This window comes from Mustela erminea, chromosome 2 (assembly GCF_009829155.1).
Source record: "Mustela erminea isolate mMusErm1 chromosome 2, mMusErm1.Pri, whole genome shotgun sequence".
Lineage (NCBI taxonomy): Eukaryota > Metazoa > Chordata > Mammalia > Carnivora > Mustelidae > Mustela > Mustela erminea.
The window spans coordinates 131,785,998-131,804,047 of NC_045615.1; the positions used below are offsets into that span (position 1 = coordinate 131,785,998).

Sequence of the window (18,050 nt, forward strand, 5' to 3'; positions counted from 1 at the left end):
AAACAAACCAACAACAACAACAAAACCTTCTTGAGGCGTAATTTATAAATCATAAAATTCACCCATTAGATTCTTCTCCCTAATGTTTCTTTCTCATTTTTCTGGGTGAAGGTCATATTTCTGATGGTAAAAATGGGAGAAGATAGAAGTGGAAAGGAATGTTAACTTGGAGAGAGAATGGACTCTTAATGCCCAACTTACTAGGCTTTACTTTTTTTTTTTTCATTTTTCTTTGTGATCAGAAACAAATTGACTTCTCTAAGCCACAAATTCTAATTTGTAAAGTTGGACTAGGAAGAATTTTTTCATTGGATCCTCTAAGCATTATGAGAGAGGATGCAATAGATCTGTCCACTGAGACACTGTAGAGGTAATAACTCAAAAAAAAAAAAAAAAAAAAAAAAAAAGTAGACTCCCTCTCTTATCCCTGCCATTAACCGGGACTCCACTAAACAGTAGGTCTGTTCTTCCTCCATATCATCATTTTGTTATGAGCATTTTAAAACAACCTTCTTGCTTCCTTAGCGTTTCTACAAGCCCCATTTCATTCTGAGTTTTAGCTCTCCTGACACTATTCTTTCAGATCTTTGTCCCTCTTCTTATCCATTCTTCTGCATATGCTTTTTCTCTCCATCTTTTGCACATGCTGTAGGAAAAACAAGCCCCACCTGCGCTCATTAGAGAACAGCCTTTCCTTCAGCTGCCATTCTCTTTCTCCTTCGCTGTGAATATTCCATTGTGAGCTCAGAATCTTATTTTTCAAAGCGTCCCACTCTTTTAAAAATACGTTTTCTTTTACACCCTCTCGTCTCGAAATCATACCTTTCTTTTCCCTGGATCTGCGTCCTAAAGTCTCCGACCGCCTGCCGCCTCTCTGTCTTATATTACGGTCACACACACCAGGTTTCTATAGCTTCCCCATGACCAACCAATTCTCCCCGGGAGCTGCATTACATCAGCATTACTAATGCAATACCGTTTATCCTCCACATTGTTTTAAGCTAGGCAGTCAATTAAAAACGCACCTCGGTACCGATCTGATCTAACATGGAGGATGAATTGTCTGAGGTCAAATGCAAACTGCTGCAAGATTTGGGAGACGGATATTTACATTCATACTAAATCTATACCTGTTGAATTGGGGCTTTTTCTCAAAGCTTCAGAAACCCTGAGCCCTCCGGTAATTGGGATGGTGAGAATGGTAGGTTTCCAGAAACTTCGCAAGAAATTAGACTCCATCTAAACGACTGCTCCATAGGCTCAAGGAACACCCACCCACAAAACCCATCTCCACAACCACCAGATTATCTCACCAGCAAGTGAGACTGCAAGGTTTGGGGGCCCGGCCGTACCACTCGGCGCGGCGCATGGGGAGGTTTCGTGCCCATTTGGCTGCGACTGACCGTTTCCCCGTCGCTTGGTTTTGCCCCTGCTCCCCCTGCGCAGGCACCTACAGTGCGTCAGGCCGGAGCTTTATAGCGGCCGCCTGGGCGGCTCCGCTTGCTGTTTTTCCTCTTCTCCTGGTCGTTCCTCCTCCTGTGGCTCGCGAAGATGCAGCTCAAACCGATGGAGATTAACCCCGAGGTGAGCGTCAGGTGCATCGCTGCTCGGGGACCGCGTTGCTGAGAGTCAGCCCAGGCCAGGTAGCTGCCTCGATGACCGGCTTTATTTTTGTTGTTTTTTTTTTTTTTTCTGTGCATTTGCCTTTCAGATGCTGAACAAAGTGAGTGGCGTCTCGCACTGCCTCTGTACCCTTCCCCCCGGGAGCGCCGAGGCGGAGGCGCGCATCAGCTCCGGCTGTCTCAGTCTCGCAGGGACCCAGCGGCATCCCGCGCGCTCCCAGATGCCCTCCGCCTGCCCCAGCATAGGGGTCGCGGCGTGGGGGTGACTCTGCGGAACCGTCCGAGGTGGGAGGGAGGAGGGGACTGGGCCCAGATGCGAATGAGGGTCAGGCTCCCGAGGGCGTGGCGCGGGCCGCGCGGACTCGGGTGCCCGGGCTTCGCGCGAGCCACGTGTGGGCCGCGCTTTGTGCTGTGTCACTGCGCGGGCGGGGGTGGGGAAAGAGGCTGGGGGGCGGGGCAGGCCGCGACTCCTCCCAGGCTGGGATGGGGGCACCGAGGGCGCCGGCTCGGCCCCGCCCTCCGGCAGGTGCCCGCCCCTCGCGGATCTCGGAGCCCCTGGCCGCGCTCTTTCCTCTCCGCAGGTGCTGGCCCGGCTGGGGGTCGCCGGCCAGTGGCGCTTCGCGGACGTGCTGGGGCTGGAGGAGGAGGCTCTGGGCTCGGTGCCAGCGCCAGCCTGCGCGCTGCTGCTGCTGTTTCCCCTCACGGCCCAGGTAGGGCGTGGGGCCCGGGGTGCGCGGGCCCGGGATGGTGCGCGCGGCTTCCAGACCCGAGTGAGGCGTGGAGGACGGTGTAGACTCCCGGCTCCCTCCCCTCCCGGACTGGGCGCCCACACCTGCAGAACTGCCCCTTTCCTGCGGGATGTGGGGGAGATATCGTGGTACCTACTCATTGGTGGTTAGAGAATTTACTGGCTCCTCGCTCGTCCATCCAGCGTGGCCTTGAATTTCAAAGAGAAGAAGCAGCATCTCTGTTCCGTCATCTCAGTTACAAAGAAAGAATTCATCTTCTTAAGTTCACTGGAACCTACGCTTTTCAGAGCCTTCCACTAAAAGGAATGGCTGGCTGGTTGTTTCCCTTTAAGGGCTGAGAACTGTCAGTTTCTGGTTTGGTTCTCAGACTCCCACCTTGCATTAAAAAGGGGTGGGGGGTGGCCAGCGGGCTTGCCTAAGCCACAGGGAAACAATAGGTTTTTTTAATGCTCCCTCTCCACTCGGGTCTTTGGTGGCCTTGGGTTTCTTCCCTACAACATGCACACTCGGTTTTTAGCCTCTTCGATGTGTGTGTGGTTTTTTTATTTGTTTTTAAAGCGTAGTCATTTTGTGTGTGGGGGTCTCCTTTCACGTCCTGTCTTTCCTCTCTGACCCTGTAGCTAAGTGAAACAGGTGGGCATTAAAGCAGTTTTAGAAACACCTTTTCATTTCCCTTTAGATGGTCTTCCTCCTACAAGTGTGCATGGATGTATGTACCTCAAAGACTGAGCGTCAGATATAAAAAGGTAGCTGGGATGATTGTTGTCTTGCAATGTATGAAATCCCACTAACTGGCCTGGGATTGTCTATCTCCTGTTGCTGTCCCTGATTTGGGAGTGGTGAAATCTGCATTAACAAAACCCTGGGACAGTAGCTTTGGGGGCTACATTCCAAACACTGTTAAGCTTTAATTGAAGCACCACCATGCTAGGACTGGGCGTTCTAGAAGCATCCTCAGCATAAATTATTAAGCCCTATGGGAAGTTGCATTCCTCTTAGTAAATGGACTATTGTGAATTTAAAAACCCTTATTGAAGCTACTAGGATAATCTCCCTGTCCTGTTTTATTGCAAAGCCTTTAGTTGGGTAAGCCCGAGTGGCCAAATAATTGCAAGTCAAATTAGCTTCCCTGTTGACCCAATCAAACACCATCTCCTCTCGTTTGAGCCTCTCCCTGAGCTCGCTCGCTCTTTAGAGGCTCCATGATGACTCGGAGATTTTGAGCGGCACTCAACGGGCAAGGCCTCTGGGAGGCAGTGGTGCATCGTGTTTGTCTTTCAAAGGCCTACTGCTTGCTTTTTACAGGATGAGGCTGCACTTGTTCTGGTTTGAATCATCTGGGTACTTAGTCCTTTAGCTTAATTGGGGAAGTCAGATTGATTGAGCACCCAGTCTGTGACACAGAACACCAATTAGGCTAAACACTGAAGCAAACTCAAAAGTTGAGGTTTGTATGTTGACTTCTGAATAAGCTGATGTTAATTTAGAAAGCATCTGATTTTGTCTGAGAGTGTTATGAAATCCTAACTGGACCAGTTCTTTTTTTTAAAGATTTTATTTGAGAGAGGCAGACCGAGCACAAGTGGGGGGAGGGGCAGAGGGAGAAGCAGACTTGCTGCTGAGCAAGGAGCCCAAGGCAGGACTGGATCCCAGCAGAAGGCAGGCGCTTAACTGACTGAGCCACCCAGCTGCAAACTAACTGGACCAGTTCAGAAATAGTAGTTTTAAGTGATAATGAAATATTTGCAAAAGTATCTCCATGCAAAAGCTCAAACATAATAGAGAATGGTGCTATCCCGTTAAAAAGCAAAAACAGAAGTGAAAATCCTTAACAGTCTATGAGTAGTAACTCATTTCAGAGATGTGATAGATCTTTGATGTTAGAATTTCCTATGAGCTGGCCTTGTGGAACGGGAGATCTTCTTTTTTGTCTGATGGTGTCACAGACAAGGGTTAAACTTCAGTTATGTGTATAGTAATGCAGAGCGACTGGAATTGCAAATATACTTCAGGGGCACCTGGCTGGCTCAGTGGGTGGAGTATGCAACTCTTTATCTCAGGGGTTGTAGGTCTGAGCCTCACGTTGGGTGTAGAGATTACTTAAAATCTAAAAAAAAAAAAAAAAAGGAAACATGCTTTTGATGTTCTCTCCAATTATACTGGTTATGAGACATTAGTGTTTCTATGGCATTGGCGCCATGCTTTTTTTTTTAAAGATTTTATTTATTTGACAGATCAAGAGTAAGCAGAGAGGAGGAAGCAGGCTCCCCGCTGAGTGGAGAGCCCAGTGCGGAGCTTGATCCCAGGATCCTGGGATCATGACCTCAGCTGAAGGCAGAGGCTTTAACCCACTGAGCCACCCAGGTGCCCTGGCACCATGCTTTCAACTGAGAAGTCCTTCCTTTAAGGTCTAAAATTTATTAATGAAAGGTCCAGACAAGCCCACTAAATTACTGTACAAAGAGCAGATGGATTCTTTGAGGAAAACTATTCTCTAGTCTCATTTACTGATCTCTTCTGACACCCCTCCACCCCCCCATTGTTAATCTGTTCTCAAAATGTATCGTTGACAAGGACAAACAAGTGTCCGGTCTACCTCTTGTAGGATGAGAAGATTTCCTGAAATCCCAGCCCAGCACCCTAAGTCAGTTGTCGTTCCTCCCCGCCCCCCAGAAAGTGGGAACAATTTCTTTAAATTGCTCCTTTCAGCAGTTAAGTCTTGTTTTGTATTTGTTATTGAAAAGAAACGTACATGGACGCAGTAGAAGTAGGTCTTCCAAGAATGCTGGGATAGAGACAAAGCTTGATTGGGGTCCTGTGTGAAGTACAATGGGTGGTGTGTAAGGACAACAAAAAAAATGAACCTGCCTGTTCTTCTGACTTCAGGAGACATGCATTTCGAGCTAAAAGGTTGCAGTGGCGTCTAGACCAATCCTTGGGCAACATCCAAGGCCGTGACCGCGCTGCAGCATCAGGGTGGAGTCTCAGAACCTCTCAGAACCCTATGGGCTGGCGTGGGTGTGGGAGGCAGACGGGCGAGTCTCTGGGCGCTGGCCAACCCCTAGAACCAGGGCTCCTGGTCACACATCCCACTTGTGTTTCCATTTAGGTGGTAGAACTCACTGTGTCTCCGTCTGTTAGTGCTTTGCATTTTCATTTGAGATAGAAAAATGTTTTCTATTCCCAGCATGAGAACTTCAGGAAAAAACAGATCGAAGAGCTGAAGGGACAAGCGGTCAGTCCTAAGGTGTATTTCATGAAGCAGACCATTGGCAACTCCTGTGGGACCATCGGGATCATCCATGCTGTGGCCAATAACCAAGACAAACTGGAGTTTGGTAAGTGCGTTTTGAGGGCAGTCCTCTCGTTGATCTCTAGTTAACCATAACTTGTCATCCCCCCAACCCCCAGGGGTCTGTTGAGCAAAGTCACTGCCTTACATTTTTCTGAAACCTCCTAAGCCGGATGGAACCAGTAGGCAGATTAATGATTGATTCTCTTCTGAGGGAAGGAAACGCCTTTTCCAAGAAATATTGTCTAGCTTCTCTTCCACCCGGAGGGGAAGAGGGAGCGAGGGGCAGTTCTGTGCTCCTTCTATGCACAGGCTCTACCACTGGCACGCTGCAGGTTGGGGTGATTCTTACGTGCTTCTGTTCCATTCTCGATGACTTGGAAGAAGTGGATATGAGGTTAAACCATCAAACATGAACCCTCAGGATTTGTCTCTAATGGTTCTGGGTCTCTTAAGCAACAGGAGAACCAAAGTAGTATAGGGCAGCTGGACGAGGATACTGTGAAAATTGCCGCGGGAAAACGTGGTGGCAGCTTGCTACGTTGCAAGGATCCAGCCAGGAGCCTAGTCAGGTGTGGGGTCTTAGCGCACTTCCCATGAATGTTCTGGAGGAAAGGGAAGAAAGGATTGTCAGAAGCACAATGAGCAGCACTAAAATATATGAAAAGACACGGCATAATGTGTGCTAGTGGCCAAGGGTCCGTGAACTTTCTTAAAAGGTGAGAGTAAATCTTCTAGGGGTTTGAGGGCCGTTAGGTCTCTGTCTTTGTAGTTCAAAGGCAGCCCCAGGCAAGATCTAAACCAGTGGATGTGGTTGTGTTCCAATAATACAAAAATAGGCACACTACTTTGCCAACTCCCGACTTAGGCGGTGGATGGAGGTAGCTAAGAATGGAATAATTTCAGGGGCGCCTGGGTGGCTCAGTGGGTTAAGGCCTCTGCCTTCGGCTCAGGTCATGATCTCAGGGTCCTGGGATCGAGCCCCGTGTCAGGCCCTCTGCTGGCGGGGAGCCTGCTTCCCCCTCTCTCTGCCTGCCTCTCCGCCTACTTGTGAGCTCTGCCTGTCAAATAAATAAATAAATAAAATCTTTAAAAAAAAAAAAAAGAATGGAATAATATCAGTGAATAGTCCATGGTGTTACTTGGAGCAGGTCGGATACTTTTTTTATTATTTTTTTAAGCGAGGTAAGTGTGGCCAAAACTACTGCTGGTATACTTCCCAAACCAAAAAAAAAAAAAAAAAAGTCTGGCCATAAAGATCCAATTTTTCTAGAACTCAATTTTTAATATTAAACAATATTTCATATTTCAATTTTTCATATTAACTTGCCATATTAAGGAGGTAGAGCTTGAACCTTTACTTCTTCTGCAGTAAGTCTCCCGTTAGAGTCCTGTGTTCAGAAGGTCAGCAGAGCTTGTGGAACTCTTGTAGCTGTAGTCATGATTGTACTGCAGAGAAGTTACTGGAGTCCCAGCCCTGTCCATAAAGTGAAAAGGATTCCTTCCAAATTTTAAGTGGTCTTTATTTAACTCATTTTTTGAGTTTAGAGCTGAAAGTTTGAATGTGGTCTTTGAAATACAAATCGTTCTTGCTCTAGCCACGTTGTCTCCTAGACTCAGCTGCATTGAGCAGTGACAAAATGCTTAGGCCAAACTGTCAGCCGGTCCTTTGTCCCTGGGCCCGACTAGTAGGCGCTTTACGTTTGTTAAGACCCATGGGTTAACGTCTATCTGGATAACCATACTACTAAGACTGCATTTTCTAAGTAAAAAAATCTTGGTTTGAGAACCATTATTAGACTAGAATGTCATTGTGCCACATGGGATCGTGAAGATAACAGCAATTAGAAGAGTGCCGTGCTGGGCTGGCTCAGTGCATAGAGCGCCCGACTCCTAAACTCGGGCTCGTGAGTTCGAGTCCCCTGTCAAGCATAGAGATTCCTTAAGTAAATCAATCTTTAAAATAAAAACAAAAGAACAACCAGCACTCGACAAGATAGTTCCTGCCTTTATGTTAAGACAGATCTCACAAATACATGTTCCGAGGGCATCAGCACCTTAACGAGGGTGATGAGGGAATTGAGAGGGGAGTGTGAGGCGGGAGGGCAGGGGAGAGAGGCAGGAGAGGGCTTGGCCCTGGAGGAGCAGAGTTCGTCGGCTTGAATGCAGGGAGAAGGGACTGCTTGGAAAGAGGCTGAGGCAGAAAGGGACAGCTCATCCACCTCGTCCGGGACCACGGGAAAGACTTAAGTCGCCAAACATGGCTGCGTAGCAGCCGAAGTGTGTTGTAAGTGTGCACCCATTTACGCTATTCTATCTGTACTAATATGCTCTTGGTTTTTTGTTTTTCTTAAAAGAGGATGGGTCCGTCCTGAAACAGTTTCTTTCGGAAACGGAGAAGCTGTCCCCTGAAGACCGAGCAAAATGCTTTGAAAAGAACGAGGTAGGAAGAGAACTTGTGGAGCATCAGCTTTAAGGGACTACAGAGGATCTTGTGCTAATTATTTCCTCTCGTCTGCAGGCCATTCAGGCAGCCCATGATGCTGTGGCACAGGAAGGCCAATGTCGGGTAAATGCAATTACAGATTGGGGCCGGGCTGCCCGAGTGCCATCTGTTTCGCCCCTGAACCACATACAATGAACCTCTCACCTGAACACAGCAGACCTCTCCACCCAAGGCTAATTAAGCCCAAGGAAGCCCAGAAAATTCTACCAGAATCGTGCTTTGACCAGACCCATTCATTAAAATGGCTCTTCGGGACTCTGATTGGCAGTAAACATGGTCTTGAGTAAATTCAAACAGTACTTTGTTCAGATCCAAATGATTATAAGAGAGGAAGCAATTGAGCATTTCACATACTCTTCCCGTAGACTGTTGGAGCGGGTAAGATTACCAGCAGGGACTGACGGTCTCTAGAAGGCTTCAGTATATCGTGAATCTGAACACAGTCCCGCAGTCAGCTGTTAATTTAGATTTAAGTCTGTATCAGTGCCTTTAAAACTACTGTTGGCCCTGCCACTTTCTAGTCTTGACCTTGGGTGAGATACTCAATCCTCCCTAAGCCTGAATTTCCTCCTCAGTAAAAAGTTCTAGCTTTCTAGTAGTTACTATATTTATCTTGATAGATTAGGGTTTTATGACAGTCTTATAACATTGTCTAGTATATAAAAAAGAGGTACATGTTAGCCATACTAATTTAAAATAATACATAAGCAAGTCTGAGTGTATTATACTTAAAGAGGGACAGAATTTATTAACAAATTAAGTTCTCTTAAAATCATTGCAAAATATGTGTATTGAATCAATACATTATATATTTTGAAGTTAATACAATATTATGTCAATTATCTCAGTAAAGCTAAAGACAAGTTTTTAATACAATATATAGTACAATCAAAACTCATCATCAAAAATATTTCTTGACTCTTCAGGTAGACGACAAAGTGAATTTTCATTTTATTCTGTTTAACAACGTGGATGGCCATCTCTATGAACTTGGTAGGTTTCACTCCATTTTTGGAGCCCCCTACGGTTTTAGACATTCCTTCCGATGAAATTGTTCTTACAGTTTTGGTGTGTAACTTTGTGGCGCGTAGTGTATCTTTGTTCACAAAGCCAGCACACCGTACTCTCATTGGGGCCCTTAACCGTTTTTCTCACACTTCTGCCACCCATCAGGCAATGACCTGCGGACGGAGTGGTTTTAGTCACAGACCGGTAAGGAGATCTGTGCCAGCTGAAGGCCTCCGTGTTCAGCTTTCCTCTTCCCACCTTCCACTACACACACCAGTGCAGGCTCTCCAGCAGCGTCCTGACAAGGAATACTTTTGGAAAAAGATAAATGCCTCAATGTGAAAGCATTTGGACATGCTGGGGGCTGCTTTCTCTTAGCTGGTATTTGCTAACAGGGAAGATGGGCCTCCTGGTACAATTCTCCCCTTTGTATTAACAGAGGAAGAGAATTACCTATACGCAGACCAGAGCAAAGGATACTTGGGGCCAGTCAGCAGTCAGTGAGGGGCTGTGAAGTCTGAAGGATCCCTTCTTGGCTCCACCTTCCTGACACCTCAGAGGCTGCATCTGCCTTTTACTCTGGGCTCCTTCCCAGGAGATGTGGCCCAAGCCTTTCTGTTAGGGTGGCCACTTTGGGCTTGTATGGTCCTGTTGCTTGAGGATTAGAATTGCCCTGGGTGGACCCTAGGAACACTGGAAGCTCCTTTCCAGCGACTGCTTCTGACCAGCCCCTCTCCGTGGGAGTGGCAGTGGGAGATGGAAAACTTCTCTCGAGGCTGGGTAAGCACAGCAGTCTGAGCATCTGCAGAAAAGGTGAGCTGCCTGGCCTCTGTGTTCCAGATGGACGAATGCCTTTCCCGGTAAACCACGGCACCAGTTCAGAGGACTCCTTGCTGCAGGTAATCTTTGGAAGCCCTCTTCCCCTGAGGCCCACCTTTCTTTGGCCATACTGTCTCAGGGGCTAATACTTTTTCTGGGCAGCAGGTACCCATCGTCTGGGTGAATAGTCTTCAGGGCTTAAAGCGTATTTTGGTAATTCTGTTTACCGTATTTTCTAGCAAATGGTCTTAAACAGGATCCCCCAGAGCAGCCGTGACTAATCTGTATTGTGTGCTGACTTCAGTTCAGGGTTGGAATTAGCCAGAAAGCCATGGCTTTCCTTCCTTGTGGGATTAAGGGAACCATTGTCCTTTTGTCAGATCACATCACAGCTAAGGACTTAAGGGACAGAAACCCAAGCCTTTCCTAATCCATCTCAAGCTGCTGGATTTGGGTCGGTCTCACAGGTGGTATACTATGGGTTCCGGTTAGGCTGTCAACTTCAGTTTTTTCTTTTCTCTTGGGCCGCTGTTACGGGGCAAGAGGAGCGGATTCAAAACCTCCCTCGATATAAGATCCAGGATCACTGTCCTTACTGTAAATGACTCCAGAAACCTCTTAATTCTGGACAAGGGCTGATAGACTACCGGAGGTGCCTCCCCCCTAAAAACAAGTCTTCTAGAATTGAATCAATTTACTGTTATGAAGGGAAATTGTTTAATTGTGACTTTTAAAAAATGCTGTTAAGGTCTTAATACTTCATCTGTAGTCAGAACTAATCTTTTTTGAGTGCTTGCTGTATACAGATGAAGGGCTGGAAGACTCTCCGTAAAGAACCAGGTAGAAAGTATTTTGAAAATGGGCTTTGTGTGGCACTGGGCTCTGTTGCCAAGCCAGGCATACCTCAGGGATATTGTGGGTTCAGGTCCAGACCATTGCAATAAAGCGAATGTTGCAGTGAAGCGAGTTATAAATGAGATGTTTAGTTCCCAGTGCAGATAGAAGTTCTGTTCGAACAATACTGTAGCCTGTTAAGTGTATACTGGCATACTGTCTAAAGGAACAGCATACATATTTTATTGAAAAACATCTCATTTCTGGAAAAAAACGCCTGCCATCATCTGAGCTTTCCAAGTTGCGAAGTTTTTGCTGGTGGAGGTCTTGACTTCTGCCTTGCTGTGGACGGCTTCTCAAGGCAGGGGAGGCTGTGGCAAGTTCTTTAAATAAGACAGCAGTGAAGCTGGCTGCCTCTGTCGATTTTCCTTTCGTGAATGTTTTCTCTGTAGGGGGCGGTGCTTTTGATAGAGAATTTTACCCGCAGTAGAACGGCTTTTAAAATTGTAGCCGATCCTCTGAGACCCCCACTGCTGCTGTAACAACTTAGTTTATGATGTCTTCTAGCCCTTAAAGCCTCTTCCGTTGTCATTTCAACAGTCTTCACAGCTTCCTCGCCAGGAGTAGATCCCATCTCTAGAAACCACTTTCTTTGTCCACCATGAGATGTACCTTATCTGTTCAGATTTTCTCCTGAGGCTGCAGCAGTCCATCCTGCCTTCTCGCTCTGCTTCTCACTCCAGTTCTCTTGCTCTTCTGACTCTTTCCACCACATCTGCTCTTTCTCTGAGTCTTGAGCACTGCGAAGTCCTCCAGGAGGGGTGGAATCCTCTTCTCCCAGACTCCTGTTAATGTTCATATTTGATCTCTTTCCACGAATCCAGAATGTTCTCCGTGACATCTGGAATGGTGAATTGTTTCCAGAAGGTTTTCGATTTACCCAGCACCATCAGAGGAATCACTCTCTATGGCAGCAATAGTGTTACAAAATGTGTTTCTTAAATAAGACTAGCAAGTTGAAATGACTTGCTGATTCCTAGGGCTCTGGAAAGGATGGTACTTAGTAGGCATGAAAATAGCCTTAACCTTGTCCAGCTCCATCAGAAATGAGGTGACAGGGTGCACTGTCCATGACCAATCATATTTTGAAAGAAATCCTTTTTTTCTGAGCCGAAGTTCTCAAGAGTGGGCTCAAAATATTCAGTAAACCATGTTGTAAACAGATAGGCTGCCATCCAGGCTTTGTTTTTCCACTGATAGAGCCCAGGCAGAGTAGACGTAGCCTATTTCTAAGGGCCCTAGGGTTTTCAGAATGGTCAGTGAACATTGACCTCAACTTAAAATCCCCAGCTGCATTAGCCCCTAGCCGGAGAGCCTGTCCTTAGAAGATTTGAACCCAGCCATTGACTTCTCTGCTCTAGCTTCAAAAGTCCTAAGTGGTATCCTCTTCCAGTAGAAGTGTAGGTCATTCATGTGGGAAGTCTGTTGCTAAGTGGAGCTGCCTGTGTTAATGACCTTGGCTAATCTTGTGGATAATGTGGTGTAGCTTCTCCATCAGCCCTTGCTGCTTCCCCCTAGTTTTTTGATGTTACGGAGATGGCTTCTTTCCTTAAACTTGGACCAATCTCTGCCAGCCTCACACTTCTCTGCAGCTTCTTCACCTCTCTTAGCCTCACAGCACGGAGAGTTAGGGCCTCCCTCTGGATTAGGCTTTGGCTGAGGGGAATGTTGTGGCTGGTTTCATCTTCTATCTGGACCACTCACACTTTATCCATATGAGCAGTAAGGCTGTTCTGCTTTCTTATCATTCATGTGGTCTCTGGAATAGCCCTTTTAATTTTCTTTAAGAACTTTTCCTTTGCTTTCACAACTTGGCTAACTGCTGGGCACACGAGTCCTAGCTCTTGGCCTGTCTTCACTTTCAACATGCCTTCCTTCCCAAGCATAACACTTCCTAGCTCTGGATTTAAAGTGAGAGATGTGGGACTTTTCCTTTCGTATGAACACATTAGAGGCCACCGTAGGGTTATGAACTGGCCTAATTTCAATATTGTCTCGGAACAGGGAGGCCTAGGGGAGAGAGAGACACGGGGGGAAAGCTGGTTCCCAGAGCCACGGGAATGCACACGTGTATTGATAAAGGTTGCCGTCTTGTGCGGATGTGGTTTGTAGCACTCTCAAACGAAGACGGTGACATCAAATGTCACTAATCATAGATCATAACAAATACAATAAAAAAGTTTAAAATACCGCAAGAATCACCACAATGTGACATGGAAACCCAAAGCAAGAAAATGCCATTGAGAAAAGGCACCTATAGACTTGCTTGATGGAGGCAGCTGCAGACTTTACGTTTGTAAAAACTCAACCTCTGAGAAGGGCGGGAAGATGAAGTGCGATAAAATGAGGTCTGCTGTGTCGTGTTGGGCTGTCAGAGCCATGGCACAGCCTGTGGACCGTGTCTAAGTGAATGTGGAGCTCGTTAAACTTTATCCGTAACAACAGGCAGCAGGCTGCAGTTTGACCCTGGTGCTAGAGGCAGTTCTCAGTGTCTTCTCTCTTCCAGAGCATGCCTTTGATGAGGCTCTGAGGTAGTGATTATATCCCACATTTTACAGGTGAGGAAACTGAGGTACTGGGTTAAGCGATGTTCAGGGTCAGTGGCTTAAATGGCAAAGCCGTGGTGCAAATCTGGGCAGTCCTCACACCACTGTTCAGTACTGCCTTTTTGGGTAATAGACCTGGCCTGGGAACGTCTAAACCTCGTGACCTCAAGGTGGACCACTAGTGTGAACCAAGTTATGCCACAGAAGGAGGGAAGGTCACTTTCTGTAGCCTGCTGTCAGTTACACCTGAGATAAGTTAGAGCCAATTCTCTGGTATAGGAGGGGCATTTGGGAGTAGGAATACGGAATGAGAAGCAGATCTGGAAAAGCAGGATCGTGTTGGGTTTGGGAGGCAGAATTTACTTAGGGGAGAGAGGAAGAGGCAGATCTTCTGGAGATGACCCATTTGGGGAAAAGACTGGTCCTTCAAATAAAGCTCTAAAATACTTTACTATGAAACATTGCTAATACCATAAAAAATGTACCCCACACAGGATACTGAAACTGTTACTTGAGTAGAATTTACAAGATGTGGGGCAAGTAAAACAGTTTAAAAAATAATAAAAAATTAGTTAGAATCTCATTTAAAATTAAATGGTATATAAACCAGCATCTTAGTGAAAATTCTTGTCCTGAGTTAGGCTGGTTGTACGTGGTTAAAGCTGTTCTAGGTTGTCTGAACTCTATGGTTTATTATTGCTAAACTGGTAAGAAATTACATAAACTGGGGCGTCTGGGTAGCTCAGTCGGTAAGCGTCTGCTTCTGCTCAGGTATTGATCCCAGGGTTCTGGGATCGAGCCTGGCATCTGGCTCCCTGCTCAGCAGGAAGCCTGCTTCTCCCTCTCCCACTCGCTTGTATTCCTTCTTTCCCCTGCCCCTGTCAAATAAAATAATAAAATCTTAAAAAAAAAAAATTACATAAACTTAACCCATGAATTCAGAGGCCACGTCACTGCTTTATAAACACCTTTAATGGCGGTCATCCCTGTGGGTACTACAGGAAAGGTCTGGAATGCCAATATATTAAAAATTCTGATAGAGAATGAGATATGTAGATGTCAGTCTAGAATTTCCCTCTAGTTTTTACAGGTGGTTCTAAAGCAGGAGCAAAATTCTGGGTGTGGCTGATGCTTTTTAAGGGCCAAACTCATGGATTTGATGGTTTTTAGAGCTGGGAGCTGATGTGTCAAGACTGTTCTGTCCTCTTAAAGGTCTTATATTTCATATGGTTTGTGGAGTGGTCTTTCCACTGGACTTTTTACAAATGAAACTGATTGATATTCACTCTACCAAGGCATTTAACCCCTAGAATTTGGGATCACTTTTTTTTCTATTACCAATCTTTGTAATCTGGGTCTTGGAACTAGTAACACATGTCATTCCAACCATCAATGACCCATTAATACCTGGAAACCAGCTGTTTAAAGCTGTTCTGCGAAATGTTTACTTGAAAGAAATTCATGTCTACTTGAAATTTCTTGAGGCCTAAGAGAACTCTTAGGCCTTATGGGAGAGAGGATTTATTTCTTTTTCACCTTGTTGCGATTTGAGGAAAAGTGCCCTCCTAGTGTATGTAGTTTTGTTGTCAAAACCAGGCACGAGGTGGAGGCGGCCCGGGGCACTTGGTGGAAGTCATAAAAAAGTCAGAGCTTCCAAAGTCAAGTCCATGTCATGGGTTCTTGTCTTGCCCATCACCTGATTTTTTAGTTTTTTTAAAATTTTTTGTTATTGTTGTTATTATTTTGGTCTGAAGCTAGTCCTGGTTTATAAGTTTAATGGGGGGTTTGAAGTTGATCAGGGTGACCTCTGAGCCATACCGTTTAACTTTTCTGATGAAACTTCCTTTTGAGCCGCTGCTGTTTGGATATGAATGACCTTTCTCCTTTCAGGATGCTGCCAAGGTCTGCAGAGAATTCACGGAGCGTGAGCAAGGGGAGGTCCGCTTTTCTGCGGTGGCACTCTGCAAGGCGGCCTAATGCCCTGGGCGGGGGACGTAGCCTTTTCCCCCCTCTTCCCCTTCTGTGTGAAACCAACCCCCCACCAACGCAGTCCAAAATGCTTCCGTCCTTGTGGAACACAGCTGTTCTCCTTTGGTTCTGCAGATAAGCTCTCCCCCTACCCCAGCGCCCCGCCACACCCAAACTCTAGCAGAGCCCAGCTGTCGAGCGAGCAAGGTTTGGTATGAACCTCAGATGGTGAAGCATTCCCCCTCCCCCCATGTATGTATTGTACCTCAATAGCTAATGCTTTAAATGGCCACTTTGGTTTGCGTCTGTAAATTAAGGCCTTGGATGTGGTTTGTTTGTCCTTAAAAGAAATAAAACTTTTCTGCTGAGTAAGAGATGAGCTTCAACTGGTTTCCACTTTCTCTTTGACCTTCCCCTCCAAGGCTATATGATTGTCTTCCATGGAAGCAACTCCTAGGGCACAAGTAGGAGAATTACCATAAAAACAGTATTGGTTCAGTGTCTCCAGACTTAACTCTAGTCAGTCATTCATTCCATTTATTTTAAAGATTTTCGGTAATCTCCACACCCAGGCTGGGGCTTGAACTCACAACCCGGAGATCAAGAATCACATGCTCTACCGACTAAGGCAGCCAGGTTGCCTCTTTCTATACATTTATATTGCTATGTATACCTGTGGACTAAAAAAAATTTAAATAGACTTCATTTTAGATGAAGTTTAAACTTGCAGAAGATTGAGAAGCTCGTACAGAGTTCCCATTTATTCCTCCTCCATTTTGCCTCTTAACATCTCACTTTAGTATAAAACGTTTGTTATAATGAATCCATCTTTGTCTTTCTGTGAACTCTGGTCCACAGCTTCTTCAGATTCCCTCAAGTCTTGACCCAGTGCCCTTTTTCTGTTCCAGGAGCCGATCCAGGACACTATTTTACATATTAGTCATCAGGTCTCGCTGGGTTCTTCTTAGGTGTAATCAGTTCTCAGATTTTGTTTTTGAGGACTTGACAATTTTGAGGGGGGCAAGTGTTTTACATGATGGCCCTCTGCTGGCCTGTGTCCAGTGTTCTTATAATTAGACTAAGGCTGTCAATCCAGCTTCCAGGTGAAGGATGTTTTGGTTCCTGGGAGGAAAATGATCCTACTATTGACATTCTTTTAATGTAAAGAAACAAAATGTCCAGTGACTCAGATGATTCTAATGGCTCAGAGCTGAAGCCAGAGGGATGTATTTTCTATTCTAACTTGGTGTGTGACTTCTATATGACATTTTGAAGAAGGACTTAGGGGAAAGGAAACAAAGCCAGGCTCTTTCGTACTTCATAGGAGCTGGTAAAATATATGTGTGCGTGTGTGTATTTGGCCTCAGAAATATAAATTCTACCACTCACTATAGCTCTAAGCCTTTATACTTCATGTATGAGAACATACGTATTAAAATGCTCCCAAAAAACATGGCTTAGCACACCACACCATGAAAGGTTATGCAATAGCTAATATTTGTGGGTGATTGCGCACCCTTGGAGATACAGAGACATTTCAGTTTTACGCCAGCATGGAGGTTAGGTTACGTGCCCAAGGCCTTACTGCTATTCATGAGGGAAGCGGTTTAGATGACTCATGACCTAAGGGTAGCTAGACTAGGTTGGGAGTCCGTATGAACAGGCTTCAGGGTTATCACACTTGTCTTTGACCTCCACTTTTGCCTCAATAATTTTGGGCAAAGGAATTACCCTCTTCCACATCTTCATGTTTCATATTAAACTAGACATAAGAGTGAAGGTGTCAGGAAAGGGCCTCTAGAAGGTTCCATCTGGTATCAACATCTTCTCCACTGCTCTCTCTGAAGCCTCAGCCATGTACAACTCCTAAGGGTACCACTGACTTTGTATTCTATGTGAAGGCAGTATGTACCTGTTTCCCCAACAAGCCCTCTTAATTGATGTCCTGGATTTGTCAAAGATCTACGTCCAGTTGGCTTTTTCCTTAAAATGTTTTCAGTCTTTGGCCTTGAAGAGGACTCTAGTGCTTCCAGCAGGCAAAGCCACCTGATGTTAAGCATCTCCCCTGCTTTTTTTTTTTTTTTTTTTTAAGTAGGCTCCATGCCTGGAACGAAGCCCAAAAGCAGGGCTTGAAACTCACAACCCTGAAATCAAGACCTGAGCTGAAATCAAGTCAGATGCTTAACGGACTGAGCCACCCAGGTGCCCCTAAGCATCTCTTTTTATTTTTATTATTTTTTAAAAGATTCCATCCATTTATTTGACAGAGAGAGGCACAGCTAGAGAGGGAACACAAGCACGCAGAGTGGAGGTTAGGTTATGTGCCCAACCTAGTCTAGCTACCCTTAGGTCATGAGTCATCTAAACCTCTTCCCTCATGAATAGCAGTAAGGCCTTGGGCACGTAACCTAACCTCCATGCTGTGCTCTGCTTGGAAGCCTGATGTAGGGCTCCATCCCAGGACCCTTGGATCATGACCTGAGCCAAAGGCAGACACTTAACTACTGAGCCGTCCAGGCACCCAGCATCTCCCTTTTTAAACTAACACCCAAAATGTCCAGTTGAGGAGTCTTTACACATTAAGTATAATACTTGGTCTGTCTGAAAGGCCCCAAAATATGGAAAAATATTTACACATGAAATGAG

General features: G+C 45.8%; 1 protein-coding gene across 1 annotated transcript; it reads left to right on the forward strand.

Moving 5' to 3' along the window:
- Positions 1–1,448: 1,448 nt before the first annotated feature.
- UCHL1 (ubiquitin C-terminal hydrolase L1) lies at positions 1,449–15,470 on the forward strand. The gene is made up of 9 exons (XM_032334158.1): positions 1,449–1,584; positions 1,712–1,723; positions 2,204–2,332; positions 5,559–5,709; positions 8,021–8,106; positions 8,185–8,232; positions 9,096–9,162; positions 10,018–10,076; positions 15,327–15,470. Exons 1-9 carry the CDS (start codon positions 1,552–1,554, stop codon positions 15,411–15,413), a joined length of 672 nt encoding a protein of 223 aa, XP_032190049.1. The 5' UTR covers positions 1,449–1,551; the 3' UTR covers positions 15,414–15,470.
- Positions 15,471–18,050: the final 2,580 nt, after the last annotated feature.

Coding starts and splice junctions, on each gene's coding strand:
- UCHL1 (XM_032334158.1), top strand. CDS start 1,552: ATGCAGCTCAAACCGATGGAGATTAACCCCGAG. Junction 8,233..9,095: donor CACAGGAAGGCCAATGTCGG/GTAAATGCAATT, acceptor TTGACTCTTCAG/GTAGACGACAAAGTGAATTT. Junction 9,163..10,017: donor TGGCCATCTCTATGAACTTG/GTAGGTTTCACT, acceptor TCTGTGTTCCAG/ATGGACGAATGCCTTTCCCG.